The 17280-nt window shown below is 39.1% G+C and overlaps 2 protein-coding genes across 4 annotated transcripts in view; one reads left to right on the forward strand and one right to left on the reverse strand.

The window, feature by feature from the left end:
* Positions 1-17280, forward strand: part of Gtf2f2 (general transcription factor IIF subunit 2) — a 129551-nt gene that overhangs the window by 52502 nt on the left and 59769 nt on the right. The gene's annotated exons all lie outside the window — the stretch shown is intronic.
* Positions 5899-6928, reverse strand: Kctd4 (potassium channel tetramerization domain containing 4). Its single transcript, XM_059273313.1, has one exon. The coding sequence runs from the start codon at positions 6813-6815 to the stop codon at positions 6036-6038; it is 780 nt and encodes a 259-aa protein (XP_059129296.1). The 5' UTR covers positions 6816-6928; the 3' UTR covers positions 5899-6035.

A 17280-nucleotide genomic window follows, 5' to 3' on the forward strand; every position in this document is an offset into this window, starting at 1 on the left:
GCATAGTGATGAGTGTACATTTCTTCCAGAATGAACATTAGGAATGACTTTATTTCATACATAGATAGCCTTTGAGTTTGACAATACATAGTAGCCGTTGTCTACTGCCAAAGCTGTACATAGCAGTTTGCTGTTTCAACACCGTTAGTGACTTTTATTTCTTTTATACACACTAATGCTTTTGTTCTGCAAGCAGTATAGTAGAATCTCCCTTTTCTTACTCATTAAGTACATTCTGCCAACACTCAGGTCATCTTATACTCAGATTCCAGAATTTTTATTGAGACTCAAAGGGGAAGGAAATACAACTGGAGACCAAAATGACATTTTAATGTGTCCTGGTTTTCAAGGTCACTGAATTTTATATACTAATCTCAGTGTGGTGTTTTCAGGTTGTATTGTAACAGGCACACATTTCATAAATTCCTGTGGTTGTGTTTTCTGTTTTGTTGTTTTGTAAGCTATCCCTACTAACTTTTTAAACACTTTACAGCATGTTAACTATAATTAATAATGTACACTTTAAAGTGTTTTCACAACAAAAAGATATGTGAGGCAGTATATATATTAATTAGTTCCATTAGCCATTCCACAGTGCTCACATACTTCAATACACCGTGTTATATACCATATATATTTTTTGTCCACTAAAAATATAAGAATTCATTTCAAAATATTCACATATGTATGTAAAAAATACAGAGAAAAATCAAAATGAGTTTATCAAGATGTAAGATCACAGTATCTTCAGTCATAACTTAATTTTTAAAAGAGTCATTAAATGACATACCTAAAGTGAATGCAAAATCATTTAGTTATTTGTAAAACTAAATTAAATGATGAAAGATTCAAATTCAAGGAAGTATTGAAATTAAAATTAGTTATTCAGCATTTCTTAAAAATTCTTAAAAAAAGAGTTAATGAACATCTGTTATAAGGAAGCAAAATCAATGGAGTGTAATTAAAATTAAATCAGGAGGCTAGCTCAATTTCATACTTTAATGTAGAAGAATTTGTGCTTAGTATCCTAGAGGATATTAATCAAAATTACTTGTATAAAGTTGAAGCTAGCATCAAAAAGAAATTTTAAGAAACTAAGTAGATCTTTGTAGGTAATTATTAAAATTGTTTTGATATGTGACCAGATGTACTAGGGTCCTGCACTTGGAAAAATCTGTCATGGTGTTGTAAAAGAATATAGTAGAGTTGCCTCATTCTTTGATATCTAATAGACTTCCCTTTTTGTTTTTGCCATTCTTTAATGTCTAATTCAGTACTTCACATACATAATGCCTCAGTTACACACACACACACACACACACACACACACACACACACACACACACACACACCCTACAGTCAGTGCTGGAGATCAAACCCAGGGCCTTGCTTATGCTAGGCAAGCCCTCTGCCAGAGTCATCCTCAGCCCAAGATATACACATTTAACGTGGCAGAGGAGTTTAGTTAAATATAGATAACATAATAGTGTGCAAGATACATTTAAGTGACTTGTTTGATAGAAACACTTTAACCAATTATGTGTTTTTGTCAAGAAAAGATGAATATTGTTACCTCTCACAGATTATTTCAGGTAAATTTAGATTTTATCTTAGATGTATCTGTGCCCAGCAAGTGCTTATTTATTACTTTCCCCTTGTGTTTGTTGACAGAGCAAATGGATTTTAATAATAGCTTTAACAAAATATGATTAGGAAGCCAGCTACAGAAGAAGTCGTGTGTTTCAGAGCTGTACACATACATTCTCTGAGTTACAAGCTGTGTTGGATGGTCCGTGTTACATCTCTGCTTACGAGCATGATCATTATGACTCAGACACTAATTTTAACCTCAGCCAATACCTTTGCATTGTGAGGTATTTGCTCATAACTCATTAAATAGGCATAGCTTTTAGATTGCTTTATCATCTGCATTGTTCCCACTGAATTTAAAAATGTTAATAAGATAATGCTAACTTCTTTTGTTGTATATTTTTATATAGGGCTAGAAAGATAGTCTGAAGGAAAAAAAAAATTTTTTAATTCTTCTGTTTATTTTACATCCCGGCCACAGCCTCTCTCCCATCCTCTCCTCCCAGTTCCTCTTCCCCATCTCCTCCCACCCCCAATCCTCCTCCTCTTCCGTCTTCATCCAGGAATCATGTGTGTTTTTAATAATAAAATGAAGTCTCTTTTTCCTATATTTTTGTCTTAATATATTTCACTTCTTTGCATAAGCAAACATACGTTTATTAAAAGTTCTGTGTTCCATTTATGTCTGAATAGAAAGCCTAACTTAGCAACCCTGCCTTCTCCATGGCTGATATTTGTGATTAGGAAGATGCCCTTGCACTGGCTAAGATTATAAGTGCTTTGCCTGGAAGTCCGTGAAGTAGAGGCATTTACAGAGCTTACCATTGAAACTTCATCGCCAGGACAGTAAAAGTTTGAAAGGAGTAAGGATGGACTCAGTATCCTCTAAGATAGTTTGTAGAAGTTAATAGAATATGAGTCCAGAACTCTGAAGGATTTCATTTTAGCATATTTTGCTCACAACATAAGAAAAATATTTTTCATAATACAGTTAATGTGGGTTCTAAAACTAACCTTTTTAGCAAACCTGATATGTAAAAAATTTAGATTCATAAATAGACAAATTTTGGGTATTCTTTAGTCTTATGAGATGAATGATTCACCTCATGTTCTTTAAATGACATGACATGACATTAAAAATGTTATTTGCTGTTCCAAAATTCAATTTTTCACTTAACATTTTACAAGAATACTTGTATTATTAACGTGTACAAGTAAGACTGTATCTGATATTCTGTATTCACATGGAGTTTGTAAATGTCTGTTTTGTGCTAGGTTCCTGGTTAGGTACTGGGGACCTGAGTGGCCTTGTTCACATGTGCATTCCTTGCTGCATCTGGAGCCACTAAATTTGGGCTGTGGACTTCAGCTCTTGATAACTGTGTTTGAAGTAGGATGGGATTCTTAACCCTTCTTTCTCTGTCATCTGTGAGAAGTAAAGAGTGACTGTCCGTTTGTGTGAGGATTGATTGAGATACATAGCGTGATATTTGCATATAGTAAAACACATCAAGGCAGTCCTGGTCACTCATACCTGGAACTCAGCTCTAGGAAGCTCGAGGCAGGAGGGTCTTCAGGAGTCTGAGGCCAGGCTAGGCTACAGGGTAAGTCCCTGTCTCAAAACAAAAACCAGACAACAAGAACTTAATTGAATGTTACCTTTTTGTTAGTAGTGCCTCAAAAGTAGCACTTAAAACTATACCAGAAACACCGCAACAGGTTTATTCAGTATTTTCGTCATTAGGCTGGGCCAGTAAGTCATCGACTTTGTGTCATTTGAAGTCTTGTGTTTCATTTATTCTTCATGCTGCACAGATACTTTAAAACACAGCAGAAAGCCATAAGTACATTTTTGTTTGTCATAATTTAAAGTTGGGTGCTAGAATCACTGTGTGGGCTCGTTCTAAATAACAGGAGAACGTATGTGTAGGTCCTGGTAACTGCAGTAAATGCCCGTTCCCACCTTCCTTTACAAAGGTGCTTATCAGTTCTTAGGAAGGTTTGCTTTTAAGAGAGAACTTCCACACTCGTTGAAACAAAACTGTCGGGAAAGCTTTGCTCTCAGGAGGATACCTTGAGTGAAGATCCTTGTAAATGTTGCTAGAAAACTAAAATTTAAAACTAGATACTTTTACCCACAGCACAACATTTAAGCACTTGCATCAATATACAGTTCATTTTGAATTTGCAAAGGTACATTTCTAAAGAAGTGTAAGGGTAACCGATGTAGTCTTGTTTTCTTGTGCACTATTGATTGATGTAATTACTGTTATGCCTTAAAGTTTGAGGACTTAAATCCAGATATGAATATTCATCTAAAGAGCTACATAAACATGTGCCTGATTCCTTTGGTGGTTCATAACAGCAGCAGTAACTTCGTTATGAAAGGTAAATTCTCTCATGAAGTCATGGGAAGCCTTTGCAGTTCTGAGACTTGTTCAGCCGCATCTCCTCTAACAGATTGTCAGTGTGTCTTTATTATCTGGAGTGAGATCTTGATAGAGAAAACCTGACTCGGACATGAAATCACTACCAGTTTTTTTCATTACCAATCCAAATGGCAAGGAAAAGTCAGCTCAGAGTCTGAGGAGGTATGTAAACAGCTAAGTAGTAGCCACTGGCAAATCATTGTTTGTTTGTTTGTTTGTTCCTGTTTTAATAATCCCTTTAAGTCCTGATTAAGCCATTTATAGTTTATTATGAATATTTGGTACTTTAGGAAAAGCATTTTTTTCTTAGTGTAACATCAGAGAATGTTGTAGTTTACATTGAGTGTTTTTGAAGGGCTGTGTTTGCACAGTAGCTTTTAAGGGGTTCTTTTATAGTCTGTACGGGCAACTTTTATATTACCTTAGATCTTGTAAGTCAGAGTCAGTTATAGTTAATAATCATTAATTAATATTGAACTTTATTCTAAATTATATATGTAATCAAGATGTTGGAATATATGCTAAACTACGTAAGCTCAGCCAAGATAACAGTTTTTTGTTGGTTTATTATAATTAAGGTTGAATTATAGTTATTTTAAAGGTTGCTTCCCCACCCCTTTTTCTTTTCTTTTTTTCCTTTGTCTTTTTTGAGAGAGTCTCATCTAGTATCCCTGGCTAGCCTCAAACTTGTGGTAATCCTCCTGCCGCAGCCTCCCAACTGCCGGGATTCAAGGATAAGTCACCGCTCCCAGCTTGTTTATTTTAAATTTAAGACAGTTTGTTCGTAGAAACCATAGGAGTGATGTGGTGAAACCACAGGAGTGGTGAAGGTGCCTTCTGCAGAGTAGGTAGGCAAGGTGTGCACTCACATGTAGAGGACAGCAGGGAGATGAGTCCTCAAATAGTCAGGTTTGAAATTTCTTTAAATATTAGCCCGAAATAGAAACAAATCAGCACAACTCTGAACAGGTATTTTTTAGTATGACATAACAGAAATTGAGTAGTAGTTGGTGTTGACTTTGTTGGGTTTTGAGATTCTGAAGGTCTTTTTACATAATAGATTTTTAAAGGACCAGTAAAGCTGTTTTGTAAGAGTTTGTTGATTTAACGTTCATTTAATATTTTGAGCTTGAAAACTGAGCAGATAGAGTGATTGTGAAAATGGATTCTTCCATTTTGACACCGTGTACTCAGCTGGGACCATGCTACCCAGGCCTTGCTGGAGCGCAGTGTGCCGGGAAGTACAGTCGTTAATTTCTGTCCCTTGCCGGACCAGTAAAGTGCTATAGATTGCATCAGTGCAGAGTATCATGCACAATCATCAAGTGGCACTATTTGTTTTTAAAGTGACACATGTAACTTTTATTACAATCATTAATACAAGCAAAGAAGCTAGCAGTGATTTTTATTATTTTTTATTGTTATCAAGCCGTTTCCTAGGAATTTTCAGCAAAATATCAATTTAGCCATAATTCTAGTATGAAATACAGGAGCTGTAATAAAGCTTTTGTGCCTGCTATTTAAAAAGTCAAATCAGCAGCTCGAATATATTTTACAATCCCATTTTGATTCACTGTCACTCTGCTTTAAGTAGCTCTGTACATTTATTTTGCTCTCCATGTTTATTTATCAGTTCAGCTTCTTTGTAGATTTTTTTCTGTAAGTAGAAAGGATTTTTGAACTGTATGTTGTTAACATTTGCTATAGTGAATGATAGATGCAAGTACCCAAGACATTGAAAGACAGCTTAAGGGACAAAAAATAAATAGCAAAAGCATTGTCTTTATTTACAGTGTAGAAGACCACAGCTTCACCGGAGGTGGAAGTGTGATGGCAGAACACCCCAGAGAAGGACATCTTTAGTGATAGATTTACATACCGTTAGCTCACAGTACTTGATTAGCAGCCGGGCTCTGGGACAAGCTAGCTGGGCACGTTGTTTGGGACGCCTTTGATTCTGTGGCTTCTGAAGCTTGCTGGCTGCATGCTTGTTGCCTTTGTTCGTGAGACAGGTAATTACTTGATAAAATGAAGTGCATCACTGTGAACAATTGACCCTTTGGAGCAGTCCAGGCTGGTCAGCAGTCTAAAACCACACTTTAAAGCCATCATTATGGCTTCAAACTTAAGAGTTTCCAAGGTGCAGACAAAGGTGTTGTCTTCCTTTAGTACGAGTCGAGTGCCATTCTCAGACTTGATGAAGTATTTAAATTGGATGATATTTGACGACACAGAAAACTCTTCTGGAAACCCATCCAGCCTGCTTTTGGACACCAGGACGATGCGAGATTTTATTTTTGATATGAAATCAGGAGCATTACAGAAGATTCTCAGTCCTTGTGAACGGTCGTGGTTATCTGTTATTTCCAAGAAAGTAGTCTCTCGAGGTGTCAGCTGCTCTTTTTCCCACCTGGATTTCACTTCCTCTGCCAGCCCCTTGAGCTGGAAGAATTCTGCTTCCTGAGCAAGAAGTTGATTTTCTCGAAACCCTTCGGGCAATAGAAGTTCTCCATTTCGTAGGAAGTTTAGGACATGCCTGAAGAGGAGCCCGTCCCTGTCTATGAAGTAATGGCCATCAGCATCAAAAGGACAGAGAATTTTCCCATTGACAATACCTTCAAGGAAAGTGTCTGGGTACTTGGTCAGGGTTTGCTTTTGAGTAATGTATAAATATCCACCAACGTTGAGGGTCATCAGTGTGGATTTGCAGTTCTTGCCTTGCTCAGCATCTTCCAGGCTGTTGTGCCTGCCTTCATACTCCCTTTCTTTTTCTCTTCTGATGAGTTTACGCTCCATTTTCAAGATCCTATTTCAGCCTGTTCTTCTTGGCTTGGAGATTTTGTCTTTGCTTTTAAAAAGGGAACACTAGCAGGAAAGCACGCCTTTCTCCGTCCCAGGCTGGCGATGCGATGAAATGCTGGCAGCAGCAGCAGCGCTGCGCTGGCAGCTGGCTTTGCAGTAGGTGGCGCCTTGTCAGCTCTGCGTGCAGGGGCTTCTGGAGTAAGAGGAGGAGAGGATTTGCATTTAACTGTGTCGGGGAGGGATTTCTGTGTCTGTTCTCAGAGGAAGGAAGACTTGATACTCAGGGTAAATTCGCTTTCCTCTGCCAGGTACATCGCCATTCTGCTTTCATTTCCAAGTAAATGGGGATTGCTCTCCATTTCGAGAGGTCTAAGTCACAGCTTAGTCAGGCAAGGCTAATACTGAGTTCTATTGCCACCTTTTGGAAAGTGCCATGTGTTGAAACCCGAGGTGAAAGAAACTGCCCATATAGAATTTTCTCCTATGAAAGTCCACTGTTTTCAGTGATGGAGACCCAGACAAAAATATTTAAGCTAACTGTTGTGACACTGCATTTGAATTTGTGTCTTTTGGATTTGGGTCTCTTTGTTAAATGAGAAAAAATTAGCATAACTTCTTTTCACAAAAGGTTGTTTTTTTTTTTAAATTAGCATAGCTTCTTTTCACAGAAGGTTATTTTTTATTTATTTTTTACTCCAAAATTTTAAAAAATCATGTAGGCTGTCTCTGTAGTATTCATTCACATTTTGTTGGTTAAGATTTCCTATGGGAAATCCATAAGCTTGTTTCCCCTTATGCCTACGTCAGTGCTCAACAGTCTTGGGCTACTACAGAGGATACTGTAGCCATAGCATGCATTTGTGTTGGGAAAATGGAGAAATGGAGATTCTAAATACCTCCTCCGTAGGAGTGTCATAGGCCAGTTAGGTTTTGTCTGTTCTTTCACAGAGTGACAGAATAGTGAGTGGAATGCCTCCCTGTTCCTCTATCCCTAAAATTGCCTTCCAGAACATTTCATGATTCTGAGTTTATACTCCTGAAATCAAGGGCCCGAAGTCTGGGTGTTTCCCAGCATTTATTAGTTGAGCAGCCTGTGTACTAAATTACCCTGAGGAACTCTGTTGTTCTTAAGAGTAAGACTTTGGCTTTAATATGAAAGTCACTTATATTTCCATGCATTAGTGGTTATTTTTAAATTATGTGTGTCTTGTTAAAGGTATTAGAATAGGTTCTCCTTTTAAAATGTCCAACTTTTACTTTCTGTAAACAGGGTTAATTTTTTATTAGATATTTTTAAAAATTGTATCTCCTAGTAGATAATGAATTTAACATTTAATACCAAGGTTATCAAAAGCTAATTGAAATTGGGCTAGAAATTTAAGACATAATCACTTTTTAGCTGATGGTGAAATTCACCTTCTCTGTTCTACCGAAGATAAAATTGCATTCCAGAGATCTTTTAGTTTTTTCCTGGGATTTTGCACCTTGCTTTGACGAAAGCCATAAACTAACGTGTCCTTCTCAGCCCTGCAGCATTTAAGAAGAGTGTGCTTTTACAATCTGACAGCGGGTGCATGCATAATGTGTGCGTGCGTGCGTGCGTGCGTGTGTGTGTGTGTGTGTGTGTGTGTGTGTGTGTGTGTGTGTGTGTAAGGGGGGAAGGAGAGAGTGTGTTTTAGAATCAAATCTTTTCTATGGTTTGACTTATTTTAACAACTGAATAGTTGGGTGTAGGGTACAAATTTGGAAATCATGGAGTTTTTGTTATTACAAGTGAATAACATCAACAAGAGATGTACAATCCATTTTTTTGTGAACCAACAACAGGACACCAGAATCAATACAGTATGGTCATATTTTAGGGCTAGGTTTCCTGGTGTAGCTGTACTTCCTTAGCCTGTCTGTAGACACCTTTACTGGACAGCCTTGCTACTGTTTCTGCTAGAAAATGGGCTTCCATGGGGTGGTGAGCAGGTGGGAGCACAGGCAGGTCTGCTGTCTTCTACCTGAAAGTTCCCGTGTGGTTTCTGCTGCGAGAATTTCATCACCACTCATGAGCACTGTTTCTTCCGTCTTGCCTTCTGTGTTGTGTTATTTAATTTTTTGTTTTTGTGACAGTCTCACTCTAACCTACCCAGTCCTCAGAGTCTTGGTAGTCCCCCTTCTTCTGCCTCTTCAGTGCTGGGATTGCAGCTCTGATACCTGGCTTCCAGGTTTGCTGGGATACAGTCCAAGGACTCATCTACCATGTGCCTCTTACCCAGAACACTTCCTCACTTCACTGTGGTGGCATGGTGTGTTTGCCAGCGGGCCTGCCACTAGTATTGTGACTGAAGTCCTCTGATGGTATATGAATCCACAGAACTTTCCTTTTGTGTCTTGTCTGCCATCTTGCATCTTTAAAAAAGAAACTGGTATCCAGTAGATGCCGCCTTATCCATATGACTGCCATTTTAGCCAGATGATTACAGTCATGGAATTACAGCTTCCTTTGATCTTTGCTGCCTGTGGTACACTTGCCAGCTTGGCTTCTTCTTGTGGACTCTTGGAATTGTATTATCTGTGATAGATACCTGTTGTAGGTAGTCAGTCAGCTCTAAAACTATAAAATAGTACTTGTGTAACAATCAGTGATAGTCCCTATTTATGTGACTTATTTCTCTGCCTCACTACAGCTACAAAGTAGAATTAGTCAGTCTAGTGATTCTGTTATGAGAGACTAAACAATATATGAAGATTGGCTCCTAGGTGTCTCTGACCTCCAGCTAACTCCATAGGCAGGAAGTATCATTGTGAAGAGTAGAGCCCCCTCTTTTGTTACGACCTGAGTTCTTTATAAGAGTTGGATTGGATCACACATGGTAGTACATGCCCTTATTTATCCCTAGCACTCAGAAGCTGAGGCCAGAAGATCCTGAGTTCAAGGCCAGCCTAGGCTACATAGTAAGGTCCTAGCTCAAAATTTAAAAAGGAAGGAAGGAAGGAAGGAAGGAAGAAACAATATAGAAAGATAACCTCTTCAACACTGTAATCATGAATCTTACAAAAAGAAACGTTGAGCAACTTCAAGAATTTAAATGGATTGTTGGTTTAAGCATTTCCTATAGTGAAATAGGCCCAATGCCTAACCAGATTCTAGCAAGACTTCCCATTTGAGGTAATACTCATTTACTGTCTATAGAAGACAGAATTTATTCTAGGCTAATAATGGGAGGAATTCACATCTTTTCTACCAACTTTTAATGTTTTGTATGTTGATTGACAGATACAAGGAGAGGCCAGTGCCCCCAGACTCAGCAATTCCCTCTTCCATGAGATCCAGACACTGCATTTCAGGAAGTTGCAGTGGTCTTAGGAGCTTCCATTAATAGAAAGACACCCCGACCCCACGTTCTGCACCCGTGCCAGATCTTTTGGTTATTTTTGCACATTTGCTTGTGTTCCTTGTTCTTTGAGATGGTGAGTTCCCGTGAGCTTAGAAAGAGAAGGGAAAGTGACCGTGGCTGTCAGTTTGTACTTGATCTCCTCGGTACCTCGCTGACTGTGACTTCACTGTGCCCTCCCTCACAAGCCGAGTTTCTCGTTTTGACATGTGGCTTGTTTCTGCATAGCCTCCTGTTAAAGCATTGGCTGTGAGAGGCTTTCATACTGCTATTCCCTATGAATATTTTATATTAGCCCTTTCGTGTATTAAAAAATAAAACACCACTGAATCAAGGTTTTTTCCATGTGAGTCTAGTTCTGTTTGCATGTCAAAGTTTAGTTGCATTTTGAAATATAAAATTCATCTGAATTGTGTGTATCTAGAACTCATCTTACTAACGCAAGGACAGTGTCGGCTAACGGGCCACAGCATCACATAAGCTATGCTGAAGACCAGAACCTTCTAGAACTCACTGAACATAATCTCTGGCCAGAAGAGCATGTGGATGTGTCGTGCTTGCCTCGTGAACACTCACACATGACTTTTGCAGTACTCTTCTCCACGGAAGCCAAAGGGGTGTGTGGCTACTTGGGCAAATTTTTTAGCCTTCTTTTAAGAGTACAGAAAACAGGAGTGTTTTATCAAAAGAACAAATAAAAATGACAGACTAGCTGAGAAGATCGGGTAAAATTCCATTCCACCTTTTTGCTTACAGAAACAATCTTGACAGCTTTTAAATCTTATTTATTCTACTGTGTATACTTTGTAGATGAGTTCTTCAATAAAACTTAGGTTTCATAAGTAGAATTTAAACTTTAAAAATATTTTTAATGAAGAGTTTGTTTTGTTTTAGTATTTATTTGGTATGTGATGTGTGTGGGCATACAGGCCACAGCACTCAGAGGACAATTATGAGAGTTGGCTGTCTCCTTCCTCGGGATCCTATGGATCCTGGGACTTGAACTCAGCTCATCAAGCTTAGTAGCAAACACCATTACCTGATGAGCCAGCTCACCAGCTCCTTGTTTCTAAGTGTGGCCACTTAAAGTTTTTATTTTACCCCGACTGGCAAAACATCTGTCAGTCATCGGCTTGGCTCTAAAGTTAGAACGTTGTACAAACCTCATCTTTGTGGTTCTCTGTGACAAAGTCAAGTTTCACTATTTCTTTGAGAAGTAGTTATTTTGTGTTAATAGCCACATCTACTATCTCTAAATGAATTGTGATTTTGAACACTTTCATAAAGTTTGTGTGTAGTGGATTAGGGATGGAGAAGTCTCACTAACATTTTTTTTTTCACATTTAACATTTCTAAAATTGTCTTGAAGTCATTGGCTTGCCAAAAATTAATGCCAGCATTTTGTTTCCTTAGTGGGACATTACATAATGATGACTATTGAAATTGATGTCATTTTTAAGCAACTCTGAGACACTCCTTTCATATCTCAGGAAAATCAAGACAGGAGACTGTTTAGGGGATGAAGTGAAAGACAGTGAGCAGAGAGACACTGAACGAAGGAAAGCTGGCTGCTGCCCTAAAGTATAAACTAGCACGTGCCCCGAGAGCACCACCTCCCTCCCTTCCTTCCTTCCTACAGCACAGCTGAAGCAGGGCGTGGGAGTCCAGCACACTTGAAAAACTCCCCAGGGGCAAGCTGATATCAACCAGAAGAACCAGCAGTTAAGGAAATGGTGCTCTGAGGAGGTGTCTTATCTATTGTTTTGTTTCCAGGTAGGGTTTCTCTGTGTAGTCAGTCCTAGCTGTCCTGGAATCAGGCTGGTCTTGAACAGAGGGATCTGCTGGGATTAAAGGCAAGTGCCACCACTCCCTGCCTAAGAAGGGGTTTTAACTTAAAGTAGGTTGGGTTTTTGTTATTTGTTTTGGGTTTTATTTGCTTGGTTGTTTAAGAAAGGAGAGAATTCTTTTTGCTCACAGTTGCAGGGGTTTCAGCCTGTGCTTGGCTAGCTCTGCTGCTTTGGGCCAAGATGAGGTGGAAAGCATGGCACTTACCTCATGGTAGCCAAGAATCAGGGCTCTCAAAGGGGGTCTAACCCCTGTAGTTGGAAGAACTAACTCTTCATACTTAATACTATCTTGAAAATCAGAGAGCTCAACTACTGTTGCTAATTACAAGAGTTATTTGGGGCTAGTGAGATGGCTCAGCAGTTTTGAGTGCTGGCTGTACTTCCAGAGGAGCCAAGTTCAATTCCAGTGCCCGCATGATGGGTAACAACTGACTATAACTCCAGTCCTAAGGAATTCAGTACCCTCTAATTTCAAATAGAGCTGCTATAGCTAGATAGTTTCCTTTAATCAGGGCCTAATACAAACCATAGGTTGAGTGTTTGTGAAACTTAAAATCTGAAATCCAAAGTGGGTTTTGAAGTTTTGCATTGTGGATTTCTGAATTAGGAGTGCTCAACTGGTAAAACTTATGCATATTTCAAATCCATAGAAGTCTAAACTTCTGTCCCCATGTATTTTGAGTATAGATATTCAGCCTGTCCTGCATTACAGTGACTTTCCTGCCCCCGTGTTACTACAACAAAGTATTCCTGCATATAAAAACAGCATTTATTTTTCTAAGTCTGTTTTGTTCCTAGATTTTATTTGCTTTATTTTGTATGTGTGTGGTGTGTGCACAAAGGTATTTACATGTATGGGTACATGTGTGTGTGTACGTGCATATATACCTGAGATTGGTGTTGGGTCTTTCTGCCTCACTCTACTTTGTTTACTGAGGCACTGAACCTGAGCTTACCAGTTGGGCTAGGCCAGCTAGCTGCTGATTTCTCCTGTCTGTGCCTCTTGAGTGCTGAGACTACAGGCAGGCTGCTCTGCCTATCTGGCTTGGATTCTTACCCTTAGATGCATGTGCTTGTGTGTATATGTGTGTGTGTATGTGTGTGTGTGTGTGTGTGTGTGTGTGTGTGTGTGTGTGTGTACTAGTGCCTGTATGTGTCAGGGCTCACATACCATGGATCATATGTGGAGCACAGAGGACCACCTCAGATGTTGGTCCTTGCTTTTTACCTTGTTTTAAATAGTTTCTTTTCTTGTTCACCACTGTGTGCAACAAGCTATTGATGGGATTCTCCTGTCACTGCCTCCCATCTTGCCTTGGGATTATATACATGGACTACCTCACCTAGTTTACATAGGCCTGTTGAAACTTGGCTCTTCGTGCTCGCATGGCGCCAGTGCTTTCCCACTGAACCACCTTCCCAGCCTCTTTTACATTTTTGAAAGCAATTTTGAAAGAAATTGTCTCTGTAGCATTATGTCCACATCTTTGTTTAAGACATTTTTGTGTTGACTTAATCATTGATTGTCTCAAGTCTAGTGGGACGATTACTTGCGAACTTAGTTTTGTAGAAGGGATTAAAATAATGCAAATGTGGGAGTTTTACAACGTTGGTTGTAAACATTTTACAGCATGTTAGTCTTTGATAAAAAATCTGCTCATGGTCTATAGGATGACAGGACTGTCCAAACTTCTTCACACATTTGATACCAATTTTCATACCCTTAACCAACCACTTTCCTTTCTGCTCCTACACACCAGCCCGTCACTGGCAGGTCCTCTTAGGCAGGGTACCAGCATCTGTGTGCATGCCTGTGCCTCCCATCCCTCTTTCTCTCCATCCATGAAGAAAAAGAGCAATATGTGTCAGTGAGGAAGTTGAGTTCTTCATTAGATCCTGAGCCTAGTTCTCAATTGTAGTTTTAGGTTTTTATTTTAAATTGGGAATTCTCAACACGTTGATTTGAATGGTATTATAAGAAAGCATGTATTATCTCAAATTCTGAAGGTCAGGTAAGATCAAAATATCAACTCACAAATTAATGATGAATAATACCTTTCACCTTTTAATAAAAAGAGGGGATACTGAATTCACTTAAATGGTTTGTTAAGGTGCCAAGTGACCCCACCCAGATATCCCCAGGGGGAACAACTGCTAGGAAAATGGACTAAATGAAGAGAGAGGATACTACTGGAAATATTAGAAATCGTTTACCTTCTAGGTGCATGTGATTGGTAGAAGTTCTTTTGTTCTCTTCAAAGATGGTAGGCTCAGGAGTGATTTGTGAGAGTCACTTCAGAAGTCTAGAAGATCAGCTCCAAGTCTAGTAACTAGCTTACTGAACTGTGTTGTAGCTGGAGTTGGAAGTGTCCTCAAAGATGTCCACATGCAGATGGATCCCGAGTAGTCTTGTGGAAATGAATAGCCAATTTCTGGATGCCTGAGGACTTCCTAACCTAGCTGATCTCATTGCTCACGTGCCAGTGCTAACACAAACCCTTCCTGCTTACTTAGTAATCCAGCTTGCTCAAGCTAGAGGTAGCTTTAACTATTCACTTCCCCTCCAGTCTTCAAAATGGTACTGGGAGCCTACAAATCTGTGTTTGGGGTATGTTTTGTTTATTTACTCTTAATTTTCTTTCTGCTCCCATTATATTTATTAGAGTCTTTTGGCTATAAAACAAGAACAGAAATGGATAAACCAATCTGACCAAAGAGTTGGACAGGTTAGAAAAGATCTAAGTGTTTGTCTTTTGAGACAAGGTTTCTCTGTGTAACCACCCTGGCTGTCCTTGAACTCACTTTGTAGACCGGGCTGGCCTTGACTCACAGAACTCCGCCTGCCTCTGCTTTCCTGAGTGCTGAGATTAAGGCATGTGCCATCACGCCGGCTGAGTGGTACTTTACTCCTGTCATCCACAGAAGAGTTGAACAAATGCCCAGACCTAGGGAAGGGAAGGGAAGGACTGAGTGATTCAGGCTCTCAGTAGAATGAGTTTGTGTGTCCTCTTTACAGACTGCAAACATGACCGTGTAGTCTTAGGCATTGGTGGTTTGCGTTTCTGAGCTGAAAATTCCAAGTACAATAGAGTGTCTAGGCTTATCAAAAACTACTGCCATGACTGTTCCAGCCACCTCCAATTCCCTTATCATCCCTACCGTCTCTAACTCTTCCCAGTTGTCAGGGTTTCCAGCAAAGCTCTTTGTGATCCTCCAGTTGGACATAATTTCTCTCTGTATTGAACTCAGTACTGTGTGTCAGCCATGTAGCACTTGTGGTCTTACTTAGTATAGTCACTTTGTATGATAGAATCCCGTAGGTGATATGGGAGGACCATGGTCAGTTAAATTAGATGGTAGGAAATTATTTCATTAGCAAGTTTCAGGGCTACACAGAGAGTCCTGTCTCAAAACAAACACATTATGATTAATATATATATTCCTGTGTTGTATTTTAGGATTTTAAAGTGTTTAGCTGCTTGTTTAGGAATGTAAGATAAAACTGCTTTGATTGTAGGGTGGGTGCCAGTTGACCATCTGCTTTTGCCTTCTTGTGGAAATTAAACCTATAATTTAAACGATCAGTTTTGGTTTTTTCAGTCACAAAGCAAGAACTTAGATACTGCAGTAACACTAATCAATTTGTATAGATAGATGCTTATCATCTGTCTCCAGGTTCATAGCAAATTTGAAAGTATGTTTTAAAAGCAGTTCACCTTTACAAGTCTTTAACATAAGACTTACATAGAAACAGCCCCAGGTGCCACACCCCTTCTCTTAATTTAATAAGTTGATCTGATCCGTAATCAAATTATATAATTACTTAAACTAGCATCAACAAGTTTGAGCAGAAGTATGTGGGAGTACTTGAGATTAACCTACTACCCACTAGTGTATGGCGAGCTGTGGGCATCTGTCACTGTATTTAATAATGGGTATATGTGCGCCTGTATTAATCTGGAAATAAAGAGGTATGTTCAATGCTTCCATTATATTGAATTTGCTTGTATACCCTTTCTTCCCCATTTTACTAAACCTGAATATGGGGAGAGGTGTGTGAGCTCAGCTCTTTTCCTCACATTCTCCAAAAATTTCTTGTTTCCAGTGTTTTACATATCCATAAATAAGTCACATCAAGGCCTAGAGTGCTGGCCTGGCAGGAAAGAACACTGATACTCTTCCAGAGGACCGGAGTTCATATCTCAGCACCACATCTGGTACCCAAGACCACCTAGAACTTAGCTCCAAGGCATCAGACTCCCTCTTCTGGCCTCTCTGGGCACTTGCACACATGTGTCATGTACATACACATACACAGTTTTCAAGTTACTCTCCCAGAAGTCCAGTGTTCTGTTCCCAGCCTCAGTGTCAGGAGGCTCACAACCACCTGTAGCTCCTGCCCCAGAGGAGCTGAGGCCTCTGACCTCTGTGAGCACCTGCGCACACAGTCACATACTCACATAGGCATACGCAGATATATAAATAGGAATTCAATTTAAGTTAAGTAAAAGAAATTATTTGGGGATTTCTATATTTCTTTTTCATTTAAAACAAAGCAGCGTTTTGTAATCCCAATACTTAGGAGACAGAAACAGGTGGCTTTCTGTAAGTTCTAGGTCAGTCATGGCAACATAGATGACCTTGTCTCAAAAACAAAACAAAAGGCAATGTAAATGTATTGAGTTATTAATTTTTTTTGTAAATTCACAAATAAACTAATTTGTTTTGGGTATGTTGTGTGTTGTGTGTATTCACACACACCATATTCCACGTATCATGGAATGTCGAAATCATGCTGTTTCTATACTTTTAAGAACGTACAGCACAGAACAAACATTTGAGAATGAGTGCACTTGTCTCTGCATTCCCTGACCACATCTATATCTGATGTGCTTTGCATGACATCTTGGGCAATAGGCACTTGATAAGTATGTATTAAGTGTATAAGAGTAAAAAGGATTATTTTTCAAATATTCACTTTCTTTCAAATTGGTCCAAAAGGTAGTTTTAAATAAAGATTCCTGTGATGTATACAGTTTGTAATTACCAGCCATGATGTACAAGTGAGTGCTATAAGCTAGAATTTCATGTTTAATATCTTCCCCTTGAACTGTAAAGAAAAGATGCATGGTTCAGTGGGGAAAATACAAGAGCATGTTCCCATGAGAGTTTGAGAAGTACATGTTAGCATTAAACAATGAGCAGGCAAGTCATGTTTGGGGGGGCATG

The sequence above is a fragment of the Peromyscus eremicus genome, chromosome 9 (genome assembly GCF_949786415.1).
Source record: "Peromyscus eremicus chromosome 9, PerEre_H2_v1, whole genome shotgun sequence".
NCBI lineage: Eukaryota > Metazoa > Chordata > Mammalia > Rodentia > Cricetidae > Peromyscus > Peromyscus eremicus.

Coding starts and splice junctions, on each gene's coding strand:
- Kctd4 (XM_059273313.1), bottom strand. CDS start 6,815: ATGGAGCGTAAACTCATCAGAAGAGAAAAAGAAAGGGAGTATGAAGGC.